The sequence below is a fragment of the Staurois parvus genome, unplaced genomic scaffold (genome assembly GCF_062004578.1).
Source record: "Staurois parvus isolate SC_StPar_1 unplaced genomic scaffold, SC_StPar_1.0 ptg000696l, whole genome shotgun sequence".
Taxonomy (NCBI): Eukaryota; Metazoa; Chordata; class Amphibia; order Anura; family Ranidae; genus Staurois; species Staurois parvus.
Genome location: NW_028318492.1, coordinates 2,151,695 through 2,172,949, shown reverse-complemented (window position 1 = coordinate 2,172,949; position 21,255 = coordinate 2,151,695). Strand labels below are relative to the sequence as shown.

Sequence of the window (21,255 nt, the reverse complement as noted above, 5' to 3'; positions counted from 1 at the left end):
CGGACCTTTCCCCTACTCTCCATCCTGAAGGATCCTATTGTATGCTAGCAGCTGTCAGTGGGGAGGAGAGGAGGCAATCCGGCAGCACTGCAGGGTGGGGGCACACAGGAGGGCCTTGGTGGCAGGGGGAAACATGTGGTGCACAGGGGGGGTGGGCAGTTATTGGAGCAGATCCCCTGTATGGCTCTCTACAGCAGCTGAAAGCCAGGGGGAGAGAGAATAGAAGAGGCCAGCTTTCAGCTGCTGCAGAAAGAGCCATACAGGGGATTGGTTCCAGTAATCCCCCCATGCTGTGCCAATCACCCTCTCTGCAATTCACCTAGTTACCTGGGCCCCCCTGCTGGCCTGGGTCCCACACAGGAGGACTGGTGGTACCCCCTTATCCACAGCCATGCGTGCAACAGTCAGTGTCTATGATTAATAGACACAGCAGTACAATGTCAGTGACATTATAACCTTACCTTAAAATGTTACTAAACCCACAACAGTAAAATGTATATGCAGTAAAGTATGCTTGTTATAATCACTGTGGAACCTAAGGGGTTAATCCTCTGCATTGTGTAAAAAGGCTGTTTGATCTTTTCTTCTCTGCCCCTCCTCTTGTTCAGATGTCCACCTGATAAGACAGACTGAACCTGTAGCCACATGCACATACTCAGTTTGGTGTGTATTGCTAGAGAGGTTTATTTTCTTTTCTTATAAGACTGTGATCAGTCAATCAGCACTGTTCAGAAAGAGGGTCAGGGGTTCTGCATCCTCTTAGAGAAGAAAGAAAACTCCTCCTACAAGCCAGTGCTCTTCGAAAGTCACAAGACTGCTCTAACTGCTGATGAGAAAAGGTATTTAGCAGTTTATATTTTCTAAAATAACTACATTTCCATGTTCTGTGTACTGTGGGAGACCAGATATAGTGAACGCAGGGCCCTGGGTTTAGTAACACTTTAACTTTTATTGCGTATATCTGGCCAAACCCTAACTTTACTGTTCACAAAGGATTTGTTTCAGAGATGTTTTTCCCCGCTTCCTGTTCTTCTGACAACGTATTACCAAAGAGGAAGTGGGGGAAACAGCAACATAGGAAAACATTGTTTTTGAAAAGTAGGGAAAGGCTAGACCCTCCGTCAGTTTTTTCTTTTTGTCTGTGTTCCTTTTGCAACTACTTCCTGTTTGCTGAAAATGTTGTCATCAGGACAAAGAAGTGAGGGAAAACCTCTTTAAGACTGATGTAGCATTAAAAGCCTGAGTTAAAAGTTCTCCTCCCTCCTCACTGTATCCAAAACAAAATGACATTTTTTACTTGAAACACATTTTAAGCTCTGGCTCCCCTGTGTCATCGAATGGCTGCTGCAGGGGAGAGGAGGGAGCGCCAACAACGAATGTGCAATAGAAGCTGGTGGGTGACATCATGACTCCTGGAATTCAGCATTCCATGACACATGAGAGCTGGAGCTTTTGCATCACACGTTCGGACCAGAGTGGACTGAAACATTTACACGGATCTTTTTTGAATGCAACTACTTCATTAACATTTTTGCTGTGGATAGATTTTCAGACACATTTGATAACCCTTTTTTAAATATCCAGAGAATATTAACTGAATATTAATATTAACCACTTCCTGACCGCCCTATAGCAGAAATACTGCTACAGGGCGGCACGGGTGGGTAAAATCATGTATATATACGTGATTTTGCATCTCCGGGACGGGGGCGCGCACACCCTACCCGCGCTGCCATTTACGGTCATGGCTGTCAATCACCGGGTCCTGGCTGGCGATTACTCACCGGCACCCAGTGATTACTGAGGATTTCCGACGAGGAGGAGAACTGTTTTGTTTACTAACAGTTCTCCTCCCTGTTAGCTCGGGCACACTGCTTTGGATGGCTGTGCATAGTACAGCCATCTAGAGCAGTGTGCTTACAATGAAGCACACACCCCCTGCCCCCTAGTAAAACACTCCATGCACACAGTCAACCCTTTGATCGCCCCCAAATGTTAACCCCCTCCTGTCCAGTGCCATTAGCACAGTGCCAGTGCTTTTTTTTAGCACTAATCCCCGCAGTATCAGAATGTCTGCCGCAGTCCTGCTAAAAATCGCTGATAGCCGACATTACTAGTAAAAAATAAAACATTTTAAAAAAATCCCAGCATATATACCGCCATTTGTGAAAGCTATAACTTTCATGTAAACCAATTAATGTACATGTATTTGGATTTTTTTTAGCAAAGACATGTAGCAGAATACATTTCGTCTCCGTTGGTAATGCTCGGCGATCACCGGCCGGGACCCAGTGATTGACAGCCGAGGCCACAAATAGCGGCACAGTAGGGTGCGCGCACGGTACTACCTGGAAATGCAGAATCACGTATATATATATATATGTGATTTGCGCACCCTGCTGCCCTGTAGCAGTATATCTGCTATAGGGCAACGGGAAAGCGATTAAGGCTTAACTAAAGGTCAAAACCTTTATATATATATTTTGGATAGAGGGCAGCACAGTGGCTAAGTGGTTAGCACTTCCACCTGACAGTACTAGGGTCGTCGGTTCAAATTCCAACCAAGGCACACCTGCCTGGAGTTTGCATGTTCACCCTGTGCGGTTTTCCTTCGGGTACTCTGGTTTCCTCCCACACTCCAAAGACATGCTGGTAGGTTAATTGGATCCTGTGTAAATTGACCCTAGTATGTATACAGTATGTATGAATGTGAGTTAGGGACCTTAGATTGTACGCCCCTTGAGGGTTAGGGATGTGAATGTACAATATATATGTAAAGCGCTGCATAAATTGATGGCACTATATAAGTACCTGAAATAAATAGAGTGGAGAGGGTTTAGAACACCTTTCAGGGTTTTTTTTGTCTGTGTACCTGTTAGGGAGATTCACCCTCTCTGTTTGGCCTGTTTACTGTTAGAATCAAACGTGAAAGAAAATCCCAAATGTTGGGTTTACACCAGAACAGTAATAGAGGGGAAATGTTCCAATGGAGACATTAGTTCTGGTGACCCTAACGACACCCTAAGATGCCATCACTTTGGAGAAATTTCCACTCACTTCCTGTTTTGGCTATGGAGCAGGAAGTGAAGGGAAATCTCCACATGGACACAGATGGCAAAAAAACGGACAAGGGTTATAACTCTCCCTTACTCTATCCAACATGAAAAAAAAAAAAGTTTTGCCTTTAGTTGCACCTTAACCAGTTGCCGCCTGGCCTATAGCCAGATGGCGGCCGGGTGAACAGCTCGTCCCTCCGGGTGGACGCCATATGGTGTCCTTTCCAGTATGTGTATTGTGCATGCCCGCAGGGCCGCGCTGTAGCGAGATCTGTCACCGGCTGTGTACCTTGGACACGACCGATGACAGATCTGTGTACCAGCCCTGTTTCCAGTACCATGTGACCTGCTGTGACCAATCACAGCAGGTCACATAGTTGTATACAATGGATGGCTTCCTTTCATGCCATCCATTGTATACAAGTGTGTCTAGCTGTGAATGGTCACAGCGATCACATGCATAAGCTGGGCCAATCACAGCCCAGCTGTGTCATGTGATTAGCTGTGGCCAAATCACTTCTAATCACAAAAAAACCCCCTGAATGAATCGATTTCATTCAGGTAAATGCTTGCTTATAGCAAAATAATTATTTGCTATAAGCAAATTGTGCAAATAAAATAAATAATGATCACTTCCCCAAAGTAGTACAATGTTACTATGGTAACATTATACTACATTGGTCATAGTGCAATATGAAAAAAAAATCTTAAAAAAAGAGAAAAAAATTATCAATTTTTTTTTCATACTGTCACCAGTCAGTGTCCCTGTTCACCGCCATGCCAGTTATATGATGACATTGTACTGCACTGGTGACAGTATGTAAAAAAAAAATAATGAAAATAATTTTTTAATTTCTTCATTTTCTAAAAAAATTATGACACAAAAAATTACAACTTCAAAAAACTTGCCACGCCTCTTATGAAATACGTTGGACTGTCTACTTTGCAAAAAAAGGGTCATTTGGGGGATATCTGTACTGTTCTGACATTCTTGGACCTAAAGAAATTAGATTGGCCGTCAGTACTTCAGGATTGATCAGTTTTCAGATATATCCCATTATACAGGATTTTATTATTATACAGGATGTATATAGCGCCAACAATTTGCGCAGTGCTTTCCAATATAAGGGAGACAGTACAATTACAATACATTTCAGTACAGAAGGAATAGGAGGGCCCTGCTCGTGGAGCTTACAATCTAAAGGAAGGGGGAGGTGATACAAAAGGTGATAGCTGCGGGGATGATCTGGTGGAGGTGATTCAAGTACAGTTCTAGGTGGAGGTGGGGTAGGCTTCCCTGAAGAAGTGAGTTTTCAATAATCACCTAAAGGCAGACAGGGTAGGGGCTGACCGGGCATGCTGTGGTAGGGAGTTCCAGAGGATGGGAGAGGCTCTGGAGAAGTCCTGGAGGCGAGTGTGGGAGGAGGTGATGAGGGAGCTAGAGAGGAAGATATCTTGGGAGGAGTGGAGTAGTATAATAGTTTGTGAACTCTATAACTTTCCTACAGACTAAATAATAAATACTAATGTGGGTTATTTTCACCAAAGAAATGTAGCAGAATACATCTTGGCCTAAATTGAAGAACAATTATTTATTTGCAAACTTTTATAACAGAAACAAAGAAATACATGTTTTTTTTCCAAAATGTTTGGTCTTTTTTTGTTAATTTAGCAAAATATAAAAACCCCAGCAGTGATTAAATACCACCAAAAGAAAGCTCTAGTTGTGTGAAGAAAATGATAACATTTTAGTTTGGGTACAGTGTTGTATGACCGCGCAATTGTCATTCAAAGTGTGACAGCGCTGAAGCCTGAAAATTGGCCGAGGCAGGAAGGAGGCAAAAGTTCCCCGTATGGAAGAGGTTAATAAATGAAACAATTTATCTTAAATTGTAAACATTGCAGCCACATTTTATACCAAAATATAAGTTTTATGTTTAAATATGTAAATGTTCTGTCATTGTGAATGGATACTGATGGATGTTGCCACCCATGATCTACATTCTACTTAATTCCAGATCTACTGAGGGAAATTCAGTAAAGACCACATATTGTTTTAAGTTGGAGAATCACCAATAACAAAGTAGAAAGTAGTCACATTCCTACTGTAAGTACTGTCTGTCTACAGCTGAATTTCCTAGAAATAGCTTTCTAATTAGGTCACATCACGACCCTGGTAGTTAAGAGGACAGATAGTATGGACTAACACAGGCAGACATTTATGCAGGGCTGACCTCAAAGCCGAACTCCAGAATATGTTTTATTTTTGGGATATAGCACTATCAAATCATTTAAGTCAATGTCCTTCTGGATGCTGGTTACTGCACATATCCTCCATTCAGTGAAGCCATATACTACGCATTTTACTTTGTGAATCATGCTTCATCCTGTATGAGGGGAAGAATGTTTTTTAAAGACTGCCTCTCAACTGTTCAACTTCATGATAAACTGTCAAAGAAGAATGCAAACCTTTAGGTGACTAGGAATTAGTAAGAAAATATACTATTATGAATTTTAATACATCTAGAGGCACAAAATTCTAATTTAAAGCTGACATTCATGCTAACAGCTAAATACACAGGATACCTATTTACTGCCTTTCAAAAGAATTTGTATTTTTGTTCATCTGGCACTGAGATTTACACAGCTTTACTCCACAAAACTTTTTTTTCTCTGCTGCAGTTCAGTAGTCTTTACAGATCTCCTTTTCACACGCAACCTATGACTGGACTTTAAAAAGAGAAGGAGTACACTAAAGAGCTCAAGTGTCTGGGGATGAGGTCAGTGTTTGGTCTGATTGTAAGTTCAGACCGAACATTTGCTGTTCAGATGGTCGTCTGAATGCTGAATATTTAAGGCGTTCAACATAGATGAATGTGATGACTTCTGGCTGATAATGGGTGCTAAAGAAGCAGTGGGTGCTTGCACCCACCCACCACATCCTTACCAACCATTTACATCACCTAACCCATTTACTTACATGGCTGGAAATCTCCGACCTCATTAGCAACTGGGTGGAGAATGGAAAGGGTTATATCATTGCATAAATATTGCCATATTTGGGTAATAACATGCATATTGGTGGGGACTCTAAGCACATCTTTTCATTCTTGCTGTAGGATGTGCTACAGCATAAGTGGCATTAATTAAATTAAAGAAAAAAAAATTACAGTTTAAATTGCCAACAACAACCCTTAGGTGTCTGATATGTATTTTGGAAGGGGGGGCTTTCAGGTTTATGTGCCATTTTTGTCTTTTAAAAAAAAAAGAAGTCAGGAGGGAGATGTCATTTGTCAGCAATGTAAATGCCTGTGCTCTGTTAAAAAAAGTCACTGCTCTTGAATGCATGGCAATACAAATTTTGCATTGGTACATGTTCTCAGAGCAGTGCCTGCCCCCATGCTATTTTATGACACTCCTTTGCCTATTAGCACAAAAAATGGGCAATTTTAATTTGACATATTCGACTCCAATTGATTTCAGTGGGGTTCGGGTTCCGCATCCAAACTTCTTTGAAGTTTGACAAACCTTGCTTGAACTAAACCCAGGGCAGGTCAGCTTATCACTACTCTTTCTATCAGCACACTCCTGGCACTGCAGCACAAATGATTGGCTCCTTGTGCTGTTTCACATCCTCACAGCCTGACTTCTGCTATACATGAACTGTACAAGGCTGATAACAAGTGAGATTCAGGTAATTTAACTGCTTGCAATTTAAATGCATGTAAAGGTGTATTCAAGTTGTTGTAAAGGCTGAAGGTTTTTTCCTATCCTTCATGCATTCTATTCATGAAGGTAAAAAACCCTTCTGTGTGCTTGGTTTCCACTGCTGTTAATCACAGCCAGTGAGAAGCGAGCAGGGGATGGGGTTGAGCCAGGCTCTGTGTGTCTATAGCAGGGCTCTGGAGAGAGCACGCACAAGCTGCTTGCTGGGGGAACTCAGCATGGGGGAGGGGCCAGGTGTGCCGGCTTGGGAACCAGAGAAAAGGGGGATTGGGGTTGTATCTTTTATGTCTGTCTGGAGTTCAGTTTTAAGAGTGCCCATGGAAATTTGCCCTATTAAAAAAAAAATTCTGATTGCTATGGCCTGATGTGAATTACTATAATTACACATCCGCACATTCTGGATTCTCTTCCACCAGAAAACTTCTTTATCTGCTCCCTTCATGTACTTGAATTTGTTCCAGGGTTCGGTATTGTAAGGGGGATACCCATCTATCAGTGATGATAGTAAATATGATGGTTGTACTCTGAACATCTTTTGTAATGGAGAAAGTGATGCTTGGTAGCAGTTTAATATTCATTTACTACTATACCTAGAAATTTACCAAATTGCATCCCACATAAAACTAGTGACTATATTCAGCATGTAAACTCAATAATCATTCACTATGTTTAACCTCTTTTCTCATATTTTTTAAACTTTAGGCAAAGAACAGCTCCTACATATAAGAAATTTGAGAATCATGATCTGTAACCATGTTGATTCAAAACATTTTGTTAATATGAGCATTACAAACTCACAGGAAATGCATATCAAAGCAGTTCTGATACAAAAAATATTTTGCATGCACTCACCTATCTCATCCTGTGTAGATGTGTGTAAATAAACCACCCCTAGGGGTAACAGTATTATTACTGTACCCACGTCAGCTTCACAGCATGTACCTTTACTGGTAAGTTGGCAACAGCAGCCAGGGTAGGGTAGCTCACAAGATGATCTGGATGCCTAGGGTTCAGTTTGTGTTATGGGGTCTGTTCTCAAACAGAGATCAAAAGGTCTCTGACTTAAACTGTATTGCTAAATTAAGCAGAAGTGATGCAGGCGACTGTAAAGCCACCTGGTTGCTTATCCATGTGGATAGTGTGGCTTCTCTCCTTTCAAGCCAGTTAAGGAGGCAGAGAGGAGGAGATTGGACAATTGCCATTATGTAATGTTTAATCTGAACTTGAAAGTGCTTATCCCTGAGCTCTTCAGGATTCATAGCTGTCAAATCCTATCTGGCCAAATGTGCAGCAGTTTGGAGTTTCTTTGTTTTTGAACCCTAAACTGTATTGGCTTGGTTGGGATGGAAACATCAGGGATCTAACGTACGCTAGACATATAAAGACTTTTACTAACATCTTGTCTTTTATAATTAATGTTAAATTTGGATATGATATTGTGCCTTTGTTCACAAAAATAGTATGGTTTTACTGAAAATATAGATTTTATAAACAATGCAAATAATAGCCAACATACGAAGCTGATACTACCCTTCCTTTATTCTACAGATCCTCTGTTTTTAAAAAAATGTAATGTTTGCAGGCAATCAGTAAATCTAAAGTCTATAAGGTTCTTTTTCTTATGTTACTAGAATATGAGTATGTATATAAAAGTTGGCTTAGGAAGGGGGACCAAAGCTGGCAGTTTGCCTAGGGCTTTGTTCAGTCTTAATCTGGCTCTGATGACAGCTCCTCTTTTTCAATCCTACCAAGATCTAAACAAATTGTAACTCTCTTCTCTGGCATACAGCAAAAATCCATTGCTAAAATTCAATTTTCCCTAAACTTGGAAAATGTGTATCTAATTTACTGACGTGCAGCTGACATATTTTGCATGTAGATGTCAATTTACTAAAGAGGTATTTATTATGCTGGTCTGATGAACCTGTGGTTATAAAGCATTCATTTCAAATTCCCCTCATATGACTATGCACTGGAAATGTACATCTTTGCTAGGCCATCATGAAAATTATTCATCTAGTAATTCCCTACAGAATGATTTAGTTGTGTGCATACAGTAGAAATTTCAGATCACTTGATTACTGCTATAGCATTACAACAAAATATCCAGAACAAAGTGCATAATATATCATCAGTTAGCCCTATTTATTTCAGTTATTGACAAATCTCATCAGGCATTACCTGGGATTGTGCCAGGCACCCAGCTGAAATCTCCAGTTGGTCTTGGTCGACTTGATCCTTGAGTTGTTCCATTCTGTGCTGAGAGGTTAAATGTGAAAGAAAAGATTTATTTAAGTTTGGAGCTAGTATGTATAACTAAGGAAATATACTATAATTACATTTCTTTGTTTAGTTTTGAATTCAGATATATAATGTATTCATTCCTGAATAATGAGGCTTTCCTTACAACATCTAAAAGGCAGACATTTAGTAGAAAAAGCACAATTTCTCTGCAAGTAACCAAACTTCTGCAATCAAAAGAAAATTTTCTCCCTACATCTCTTAGCCACGCAGCAAGGAATATTATAGAGTACTGTGCAAATTCTTCTGAACAGCTTGAGTTTTGGCATACCCAGATGTATTTAGGAAGACAAAGAAAAAAGTACAATGTAACCTGTAGAAATTAGTTTTTTTTCCTGTGAATTGAAATCTAATTGGGTTACAGTACTTTGCATCTTGTCACTTAGTGTTTGCGAATATAATCAAAATTCTTTTTGCAATTCTCTTGATAATTGGTATAATAGTAGTTACAGTAAATATGAATATATAGATTGGCAGTCCAGTCATTTGCCTAACCAGTTTTGGGTAAAGGGCAGTTGTGAGATTACCAGGCCATGGGAATTATTACAAGATTACCAAACCATTAAGGCCATGCGCATAAACTCTTAGTAACCAAGTCAAAAGTTTTACACAAGAAAACTGAAATCTGATTGGATGCTATGGATGTTGTGCCATGGATTTTTTTATTTGGTATGGAACAAGCCCCATTGTTTAAGTCAACAACCATTTTATCTTACAGCATAGTGTTGAAGAATTAAGTCTACTCAATTGTTTCAATATAAAAAGGTCATAAACATACAGACTTGTTTGGAAACTATTTACAATTGTAACGGGTGTGCGATACAAAAGTCTATGTTTAGGGCTGAGAAAATGAAAAAATAAGCTTCAAATATATAAAATCTTTTCAGCATCAGCCAATGTGCTTAGGAACACAGTACACAAATGAAGGAAATTAAACAGATACCGTAATTAAAATCAGGTGCTTAATAGTTGTTTTTCAAGTAAAGAGTAAATCTGCACAAATTAGCTTAGATATCCTGTCCAGAAAGGTCTTAAGGTTATTATCATACAAGTCAGTGAGAACATTGAGGCATTGTAACTACATGGTTTATTGTGCCTGATACAAGAATATGATTACAAAATGTCTGGTATTACTTATGTCACCTGAATAGCATACAGTCATGGCCGAAATTGTTGGCACCCTTGATATTTTTCCTGAAAATCAAGTATTTCACACAAAAAAGGTATTGCATTAACACATGTTTTGCTATACACATGTTTATTCCCTTTGTATGTATTGGAACAAATATAAAACAGAGGCAGAAAAGCAAATATGACATAATGTCACACAAAACCCCAAAAATGGGCTGGACAAAAGTATTGGCACCCTTAACTTAATATTTGGTTGCACACCCTTTGGAAAACATAACTGAAATCAGTCGCTTCCTATAACCATCAATAAGCTTCTGACACCTCTCACCCGGAATTTTGGACCACTCTTCCTTTGCAAACAGCTCCAGGTCTCTCTTATTGGAAGGACACCTTTTCCCAACAGCAATTTTAAGATCTCTCCACAGGTGTTCAATGGGATTTAGATCTGGGCTCATTGCTGGCCACTTCAGAACTCTCCAGCGCTTCTTTGCCATCCATTTCTGAGTGCTTTTTGACGTATGTTTGGGGTCATTGTCCTGCTGGAAGACCCAGGATCTTGGACGCAAACCCAGCTTTCTGACACTGGGCCCTACAGTGCGACCCAAAATCCTTTGGTAATCCTCAGATTTCATGATGCCTTGCACACAGTCAAGGCACCCAGTGCCAGAGGCAGCAAAACAACCCCAAAACATCATTGAACCTCCACCATATTTTACCGTAGGTACTGTGTTTTGTTCTTTGTAGGCCTCATTCCGTTTTCGGTAAACAGTAGAATGATGTGCTTTACCGAAAAGCTCTATCTTGGTCTCATCTGTCCACAAGACGTTTTCCCAGAAGGCTTTTGGCTTACTCAAGTACATTTTGGCAAACTGTAGTCTTGCTTTTTTATGTCTCTGTGTCAGCAGTGGGGTCCTCCTGGGTCTCCTGCCATAGCGTTTCATTTCATTTAAATGTCGACGGATAGTTCGCGCTGACACTGATGCTCCCTGAGCCTGCAGGACAGCTTGAATGTCTTTGGAACATGTTTGGGGCTGCTTATCCACCATCCGGACTATTCTGCGTTGCAATCTTTCATCAATTTTCCTCATCCGTCCACGACCAGGGAGATTAGCTACAGTGCCATGGGTTGCAAACTTCTTGATAATGTTGCGCACTGTGGACAAAGGCAAATCTAGTTCTCTGGAGATGGACTTGTAACCTTGAGATTGTTGATATTTTGCCACAATTTTGGTTCTCAGGTCCTCAGACAGTTCTCGTCTCCTCTTTCTGTTGTCCATGCTTAGTGTGGCACAGACAGACACACAATGCAAAGGTTAAGTGAACGTCTCTCCTTTTTATCTGCTTTCAGGTGTGATTTCTATATTGCCCACACCTGTTACTTGCCCCAGGTGAGTTTACAGGAGCATCACATGCTTGTAACATTCTTATTTATCCGCAGTTGTGAAAGGGTGCCAATACTTTTGTCCAGCCCATTTTTGGAGGTTTGTGTGACATTATGTCGAATTTGCTTTCTTTCCTCCCTTTTTTTGTTTTGTCCCAATACACACAAAGGGAATAAACATGTGTATAGCAAAACATGTGTTAATGCAATACGTTTCGTGAGAAATACATGATTTCCTGGAGAAATATCAAGGGTGCCAACAATTTCGGCCATGACTGTATGTGTTATTAGTTATGCCTATCATCTCTTTGTTTTTGCCAAACTGCCAAACTTGCAACCTGATGATTTAGACCCCTCAACAGGAACCCTTTCCCTTTCAAAATATTTTGCTCCTGTTCTTCTGGATTCTTTCCAACTGCAATTACCCAGATCTACTGTAATATACTGACAAGAACTTCATTTCCGAAACATAAATAAAGAATAAAGTCTGTAAAAGCCCCCCTTTCCCATTTGACCCCTCTCTCTTTGGCAAAGTATTAAACTACTAAATATAAAAATAGACATCAGATACAGATTTCTCCCTTTCACACTATGCCAGCTTGCATGTGGGTAGGCAGTATTTGCAAAATCTTGGTGGCAAACTGCCTCTCTGCTGGTATACAAAATGTCAAGGTTGCCAGCCAGAATTATGTAGATGCTGGCAGGCCATAGACAGGCCGGGATTGTTTGAAATGGGAGAAGACTGAGATCTCAGTTTTTTTATTCTATTGCTGAGTGGGAAGGAATAGGCTTCTATGGTAATGTTATCCTTTAGTTATACTCTATATAATAATAATGCTTAATCAGAAAGAATCAGTTAGGAGGAGTGGGACACCATCTTTTGGCATTGTAATACTTTCTAAGGAAAAAATGGGAATTTGGGTGGGGATATTATACTTCTGGGGTCCTTGAGACATATAAGCAGTCAGAACATGAATTAAACTTCCATCAATCATAAGAACCGAACAGGGGCAGACTGACCATTTGGAAACTTGGGCACTGCCCGAGAGCCCAGGGTCAGTAGGGGGCCCCATGAGATGCCCCTGGTACCTTTTTCATAGGCTTTTTTGAGTTTGGGCAAGGACACAGGGGCCCTATGATCCCCTATTGCCCGGGGGCCCCATGAGTTGTCAGTCCGCCCCTGGAATTAAATAGAACATTTTGAGTAGGGTTGGCCTTTAAACTACAAATAATTGATTAAAAGCACACATTAATCTTAAAAAAATGAATGGTGCATTTTGAGTAGGGATGGCTTTTAAACACAGAATATTTTGTTAAAAGCACAAATATATAATGTGTACAGTATATGGAAAACAACACAAATGCTATCACCAAAAAATACAAAAGAATCACAACTTGTTAACTATGGCAAGCTTTGTGCACAAGTGTTTTACAATTCTTGAACATTGCTCAGTGTATGACTGAACCAAACTACTCTAATGTTACAGAAGGACTTTGGGGGAAAATAAATCATTAAAACATATTAGAAAATGAATAGAAAGTTTGGTTGCGAACATTTGTAAAAACTATCACTGGATTGCTATAACAAAAATATTTTATACATTAATTCAGTAGTATTTAATATAAAACACAAATTATTTTAAAGAAAAAGAAAAAAAACACTTTAATGTTTACCTTTAGATAATGCATAATAAATATAAATAAACATTAAAATACTATCATAAAATAAATTACATCATATAATGTTCTTCTTGGTTGGATAGACAGACAGACAGGCAAACAGACAGACCAGGTTCAGTAATTCACATAAATTTTCTGGGCAGATGACAAAACTGAAATCTTTCAGACATAACAACATGCACTTGAGAAGAATTGGAAACACTGACCCAAACCACAACCGCAAAATGTCAGTCTTGGTGGTGGGACTGTTTTTCCACATGATTACCATCTTTTACAAAACTACACACTGGGCAACTTACCATTTTTATGTAACCACAAATTAAGATTTCTATCAGGAAATTTTTGATTGGTCCATTTGTCTACATACTGAGAGTGCCTAAAATTGTTCTTGAAATAAAATAATAAGTCTGAACATTCCTCTAACAATAAAAGTCAGCTCTTAAGGAAGTCTTGTCATTATGCTGTTATGCATATGTTTGTTGTATACAAAAAATGATGCTCACCTCAGGTGCTGCTCTCTTAGTCTATTAATATGATAAGCTACCTCATTCAATAACAGAGAAACCGAAGGAGGCTTTAATAATTTTATATATATATATATATATCTATACTGTATATATTGATATGTGTTGCAATATTGCTATATTGCAACCTCTGTATTTTTTTAACTAGAAAATTAGCATGTTATTTTGATAATGTGAATCTGTGAAACTGTGAAAGGCTCTTAAATGTAGAAAACAATTATCACCCCTGTCAGATTATTCCTTCTTTTTTGTTGTTGTACATGTCTCATTTGGGAGATTCACCTTCACTTCTTGCCATTATGACCAGGGCCATATCTAGCCTGTCTGATGTGGGGGTGCAGTAAGAAATGACAGGGAGGCAGAGGATGGGAGATCAACAGGGAAGTATACAGGGGGTCAGCAGGGCAGAGGATAGGGTAAGCAGTTTGTAGGGCAGTGTACAGGGACTATTAGTTGTAGGACAGTGTGCAGCGCAGAGTACAGTGGGTCAGCAGGGTGGAGGACAGAGGTCAGCAGGGCAGAGGATGGGAGGTCAGCAGGGTAGTGTATCAGGAATCAGTAAGGCAGTGTACTGGGAGTCAATAGGGCAGTGTACAGGGGCCCAAAGGCAGTGTACAGCGGTCAGCAGAGCAGAATACAGGGGTCAGCAGACTTGAGGATAGGGGCCAACTGAGTCAAAGACAAAGGTCAACAGAGGAGAGGAAAAAGGTCACCATTGGCAGGGCAGAGGACAGGAGTCACCACTGGCAGGAGAGAGGACAGGGGTCACCGCAAGCAGGGCACAGGATTGGGGTCACCATTGTTAGGGCAAAGTACAAGGGTCAACACTGACAGGAAAGTGGACAGGGGTCACTGCTGGCAGGAGAAAAGACAGGGGTCACAACTGACAGGAGAGAGGACAGGGGTCATCCCTGGCAGGAGAGAGGACTGGGACCACTGCTGACAGAGAGAGGACAGGGGTCACTGCTAGCAGGGCAGAGGACTGGGGTCACCATTGGTAAGGCAAAGTACAGGGGTCAACACTGGCAGGAGAGTGGACAGGGGTCACTGCTGGCAGGAGAAAAGACAGGGGTCACCACTGACAGGAGAGAGGACAGGGGTCATCCCTGGCAGGAGAGAGGACTGGGACCACTGCTGACAGAGAGAGGACAGGGGTCACCGCTAGCAGGGCAGAGGACTGGGGTCACCATTGGTAAGGCAAAGTACAGGGGCCGGAGAGGGGACAGGGGTCACTGCTGGCAGGAGAAAAGACAGGGGTCACCACTAACAGGAGAGAGGACAGGGGTCATCCCTGGCAGGAGAGAAGACTGGGACCACTGCTGACAGAGAGAGGACAGAGGTCACTGCTGGCAGGAGAGAAGACAGGGGTCATCCCCGGCAGGAGAGAGGACAGAGACCACTGCTGGCAGGAGAGAGGACAAGGGTCACTTTCTCCCATCCCTGTACAGTACATAGCCTAAGCACAGGCACTAAGATCTCCTCCTCCCCACACAGCACACACTGTAGCTGGAATCTAATTCCCTTACCCACAGCTACAATCTGCACAGTGAGTAGATGGTTACTGTGTTGCATTTCTGACCTGTGAAATTCCCTGGTTGGAATGGTAGCTCAGTTACAGTAGCCAGCTACACACTGTGCAGATTGTAGCTGTGTAAGGAAATTGAATTTCAGCTACAGTGTGTGCTGTGTGGTGATGAGGAGACCTTAGTGCCTGTGCTAAGGCTGTGTACCATGCAGGGACGGGAGACGGCTGGCACAGTTCACCCCAGCACACCTCTAGATCTGGCCATGATGATGACAATGTTTTACTATAGCAGAAAGAGAGATAGGTGGCATTGGCTTCCCCGAACACTGTGGGAGGAACTGAATTTGTTCCTCCCACTATGTGACATCAGAAACTGGAAGCAACAAGGATTTCATCACTTCTGGTTTCAGTTTCTTTGTTTACAAGCCATTACTGGCTTATGAAGCAGCAGATCAAACCAATCTTGGCTTGATCTGCTGCTTTGGAGGCCCACCATGATCAATGCTATCACAAGGGATGTTGTTCAATAAAAGTGCAAAAAACTGTAAAGTTAGAGTGTAAAAAAAAATAAAATAAAATAAAATAAATATTTAGAGTGCCCTCATCCCCATGTCTTCACACGCAAATGTAAATGTCAGTCCCACGTTTACAGGTTACCAGTTTAGAGTTACAGAGGAGGTCTGGTGCTAGAATTATTGCTCTTGCTCTGACGTTCATGGCAATACCTCACATGTGTAGTACGATTACTGTTTAAATATGCGTACAGGACAATGAGTGCATTCACTTTTGCTTGTGAGCATGGGGGGAGGGGCGCCTTAAATTTTTTAATTTATTTATTGGTGGGACATTGGTACACTGACAGATATTTTTGTGCATTTATACATTATGACGGATGTTGATCGCCCACTGACGGACACCAACAGATGTTGCGATTGGAAGGCTATTGCAGTTGTTTTGTACACTGTGACAGATATTGATGTGACACTGGTATACTGTGACAGATGTTTTGTGCACTGGTATAGATGTTTATGTGACACTGGTACAGATGTTGATGTGACACTTGGACAGGGACAGATGATCGTGCTTCATGTACTGTAAGGGGATGGCAGCAATCTGTGTGTTGTTTGCATAGCTGAACACTAAAATCATAAGCTATGCTGTCACAGGCTTGCAGCATCCCCCTCCCCCCAGTACTGAGCTCTCACTGATCTCCTCGGGTAAAGCCGACACAGAGACATTCGTCTCTGTTTACACTGAATGATGGCTGTGATTGGACACAGCAATCACATGATCAGGAGGGCCAATCACAGCGCCCATATCCCAATCTGTGATGTGCTGTGTTCAATGGACACAGCCATTAGAGGAACGCTCCGCTGCGCACCCCTAAGGCTGCATGAGCCGCATGTTCTGAAAGGACGTTAAGGAATGTCCTCTCAGAAGGGGAAAGCTCCCACCTGGCCGTTTATGTGCAGTTGCCAGGTGGGAAGCAGTTAAAAATATATAATACTTGGGGGTTCTAAGTGGTTTTCTAACAAAAAAAAATTCTGTTTTTCACATGTAGGAGAGGAATGTCAGAATTGGCCCAGACTGGAAGGTGGTAAGTCATTAATTTTGATAATGAAACAGCGGGCACAATTCACTAAGCTGTATTTTACCGCATCCAAATATGGCATTTCTTAACCGCTGGCTTGACAGTTCTTAAATATGTAAGGGGCGGGACCACCCAGTGACATCACCTATGTGACCCCGCCCCATGTGATATCATCAACCGGGGCATGCTTGGTCAATGATGTTACACGGGGCGGGGGTCACATATTGATGGCCCCGCCCCTTACATATTAAAGACCTGTCAAGCCAGCAGAGCAGTCAGATGTCCAGGAGCCAGTGTCAGGAGAGGAGCCTTTGTTTTTTTTCTTTTTGCGGGTGGTGTCGGCGGCAGCAGCAGTTTTTTTTTTGTGAATGGGTAGTGGTACCATGTACCCCATACTCATTCATATGGAGGGGCGGGATCTGGGGGCCCCCCTTGCTAAAGGGGGCTTCCAGATTCTGATAATCCCCCCACCCACAGAGCCCCACAGCCACAGCCCAGAGTTGTGGGGAAGAGGCCCTTGTCCCCATCAACATGGGGATGAGGTGCTTTTGGGGGGGAGCCCTCCCTGCCCCAAAGGACCCCCCATGTTGAGGGCATGTGGCCTGGTATGGAATTTGGGGGGGACCCCACGCCATTTTTAAAACAATTTTGGCGCGGGGATTCCCCTCAAAATCCTAAACAGACCAGAAGGGCTTGGTGTGGATGGAGGGGGAGACCCCATATCATTTTGTTATTATTTTGTAAATGCTGGCAATTTTTCTTTTTGCATTCAGCTGTCAGTGGGGAACCCGGTGGTAGCTGATGACTCATAGATTGTTAGGGACTCAGCGGCCACCCATTCCTTAACAACCCATGACAGTACTGACAGATACCAGTACATACCGCATGCCTGGACCACTACTTAATTACAGCAAGCATTTCATTATTCATTTCCTTTTGTGAATTAACTTTAAGGTCTTTTATTGCCGTATTTACCGAGTGTTTTTGCTATTTTCGGTAAATACTGCATACTATCAAGTGAGTTGATATTTTCAGTATCGCATGTGATATGTGGTCATGTGACTGACTTAACTCATGCGATAAGCTTTAGTGAATTGTGTCCAGCATCTTTAAACAGATAATGGAGTTGATTTACTAAAGGAGTGATGCTTTTCTACCAGAATGGTTTTATATTTTCCTTGTGGGACCACAATACATGAAAATTGCCATGCTATCATGTAGATGCCATGCAACTCGTAATACATATTTCCAAAGTATTTCCATGTCACCTGAATGCATAGGATTGGCTGGTAATGCTTCAACTTTTGCATCCTAAGCTGAATGACATTTCATGAATTTTGGTTGACACGCGAATTCTGGTGGTATGTTTGCTATGTTAATAGAAATATATCTTGCTACCAGAATGGTAAGCTCTCTTAAATTAAAAAAGATAGTTGACCTAGCTGTCATCCCAAGGTTTAAAAAAAATAGCAGATATATCCTTCCTACAATCATTTTTTAGTAAGAGCCATACTAACTGTTTTTACCACTTTCAGATTGAAAACACACTTTCTTTTTTGTAGTCAAAGAACCTAAAATGGAGAATAAGGTAATGGAAAAATCAGTGTGCAAAGTACACTGTGCCGAAATTGGTGTTAGTTGCACTGAATGTGCCAAGCAAAAACAGAGGAAATGGTTGCAGTGCGCATAGTTTGCGCTCTGCAGGGTTTACTAGCACAGCACATAATAAAAATAATATGGGGGAAAGGGAGGACAAAGAGAGAAAGTCTTTATTTTCAGCACTAGTGCCAACCTGTTTCACCACAGATTATATCAGGGGAGGGGGGTGGATGGGGGCGATTAGACACTATTCAAACTTTGCCAATGACATTGACTATGGCTATATTTGATCAATGATGTCACCAAAATCCCTGCTCCTTCCCTTATATAGCTGATGGTGGCTTAGGGAGCTGTCACTTGGCTATGAGTACTGTCAGAATTGGTTGTGTGTGCTGAGTTATCTTTTTTTTTTAGCTTTAATAAAAGATTTGTCAAATGTTTGGATGTCTTTATTTCTGGGTAACATACTTTTTTCATGTAGGGGGCTGTTATCTAGGGGTTCCCTTATTATTAAAGAAGCTTCCAGATTTTGATACGATCTCCACCGACAGACCCCCACAACCACCAGCTAGGGTTGTGGGGCAGAGACCCTTGTCCTCATCAACATGGAAATATGATGCTTTGTCAGCCCTGACAAGGTAGAACTCCATGTTGAGGGTAGACCTCACACTTTTTTTGTGTGACAGTAAAAGTGACTGTCATAAAAGAAAAATACGATGCCATTTACATTGCTGGTAAATTATATTCTTTGTCAGTTTATTTTTTTTACAAAAGCACACAGACCCTTACAAAACTCCCCCCAAATAAATAGCAGATCCTTTTTTTTTTAAAGAAGCTGTCAATGGTCTGTCATTTTCCAACAATTTCAAACACGTATTTTCCTTTTTAAATGTCAATGCTGCTGCAGCACTTTCTGTGCCCCCCTACACAGGCAGACATAGGACGCCCCAGGGATGTTACTTAAAGGATTGGACATTTTTATTATTTCACTTTAAGCATTAAAAAGAAATCACTGCTCTTGCCTGAACGGAATTTTAAAAAAATGTTTGCATAGGTACATGTTCCCCAGGCAGTGCCCACCCCCCATGCTATTTTTTTTATATCCCTTGCCTATTAGCTCAGAATATGGACATTTTAATTTGAAAGATTTGGCTTCCCTTAATTTCAATGGAGTTTGGGTTCAGCATCTGAAATGTCTTTAAACCAAGGGCAGTATCCATATTAACGACATCATTCATATTCACCACATATAAGTACTATAGTGATAGTGTAGTACAATCACTATACAGTTTATTTTAAATATACTAAGCTGAAGTGTAATAAAACCTTTTATTTTGTAATTCTTCATTTTAACTTAAATACATGTAAAAAGATTAAAATTTGAGACATTTCCAAGAACAAATCTGGAACTGTCTAGAATACAGGGGCACTTGGTAATGACAGCCATTGAGATCTCCCATTTCCCTACTTTTTTATGAGCTGTAGGTGTGCCCCAACCTCCCTTCCATCTTATGTGCTATAGGTGGGCTGTTGGAAGGTCTTAGAGTAAAAAACTGTAGTCCATCATTCTGACAACTATGTTCTTTGCTTCTCTGCTTTTGATTTTCAGGCAGGTTGCAATTCAGAAAACACATACGTAAAGCTGGGTATATATGGACTGAAAATCAGCCAGTTCAACAGGACTTTTGGTCTGCGTGTACTGCTGACTGTTCAGCCAAGTCTAATGACCAGCTTTCTTTGAACGAGCATGACCAACATTCGATCAGCGCTTTCAGCCAATAGCAGGAGTCCTCGCTGCCAAAATACAATAGCGAAGTGGAGGAGATTCCTGCATCACACCTCATTTGTTTCGATTTGGGGATCTGACATTTTTTTTTTCCATTCAACCTGCGGACTGAGCAAATAAAAAACTGAACATGTACACACAGCTCAACAAAATTAAAAGAAAGCATTATCTGCTGGACTGTCTGAGGTATTTGATCCATAAGCACAGGTACATTTTGCCGCAACATCACAGTATCAGTAGAAGTTTGTGGTGAAAGATGTTGGGAGCAGACTGCTAATTTGATATTTTATATGACCCCACTAAGGGACATTACATACAAGGCTGGTGTTTGGGGGACAGATTTGGGCAATGGAAGAGTTCTCTCCAAATGCTGGTGCTACACATAACAATTAAAGCAAAAATAAAGAAAAACTTGTAACAGTTGTAACTCTACAAGACAGGGACTTCTAAACAGTAGAAATTACCGGGTCGGGTTCTTGGTCTAAGTGATGTTCTTGGTCTGGAAGAGCTATGCTGCACTCTATAGGTGGCTGCAATCAAAAAGAAAATGTAAAATTACATTAAATGAAAGATATCTCAAACAATTGTGATTGCCCGAGACCATGCAGTTCATTGAAGCAAGATAGCGTTGATAATGAAATGCTGCCTCTGAAATTTAAATATTTATTTTAACCATAAAAAAAAGAAAATGATGAAAACTTTTTCCAGGATGGTTGAAGATGGTTGATGATGATGGCATGCTAAGTTTGCATTCATAAAGCAAGAGGATGGTTGAATAAAGAGATGATGAACAAAGCAAAACATTTCAAAATATTGTATTAGCAAGAAAAGACTTGCAGGCTCCCATTAAGATCAAATATAATGGCAAAACAGAGAAAAATGAAGGCGACTAGATCTGCATTGCAAAACAAAATATGCCATTCCTCATACACCGAGCATAATAATTGTTTATGTT

General features: G+C 41.1%; 1 protein-coding gene across 49 annotated transcripts in view; it reads right to left on the bottom strand.

Moving 5' to 3' along the window:
* Nucleotides 1-21,255, bottom strand: part of ABI3BP (ABI family member 3 binding protein) — a 512,999-nt gene that overhangs the window by 136,916 nt on the left and 354,828 nt on the right. For all 49 annotated transcript variants that reach the window (XM_089652925.1, XM_089652933.1, XM_089652937.1 and 46 more), the window contains 2 exons: nucleotides 20,765-20,830; nucleotides 8,964-9,041 (listed from right to left, as the gene is read on the bottom strand). In XM_089652925.1, the coding sequence (XP_089509051.1) occupies nucleotides 8,964-9,041; nucleotides 20,765-20,830 (144 nt within the window). The remainder of the gene's footprint in view (nucleotides 1-8,963; nucleotides 9,042-20,764; nucleotides 20,831-21,255) is intronic.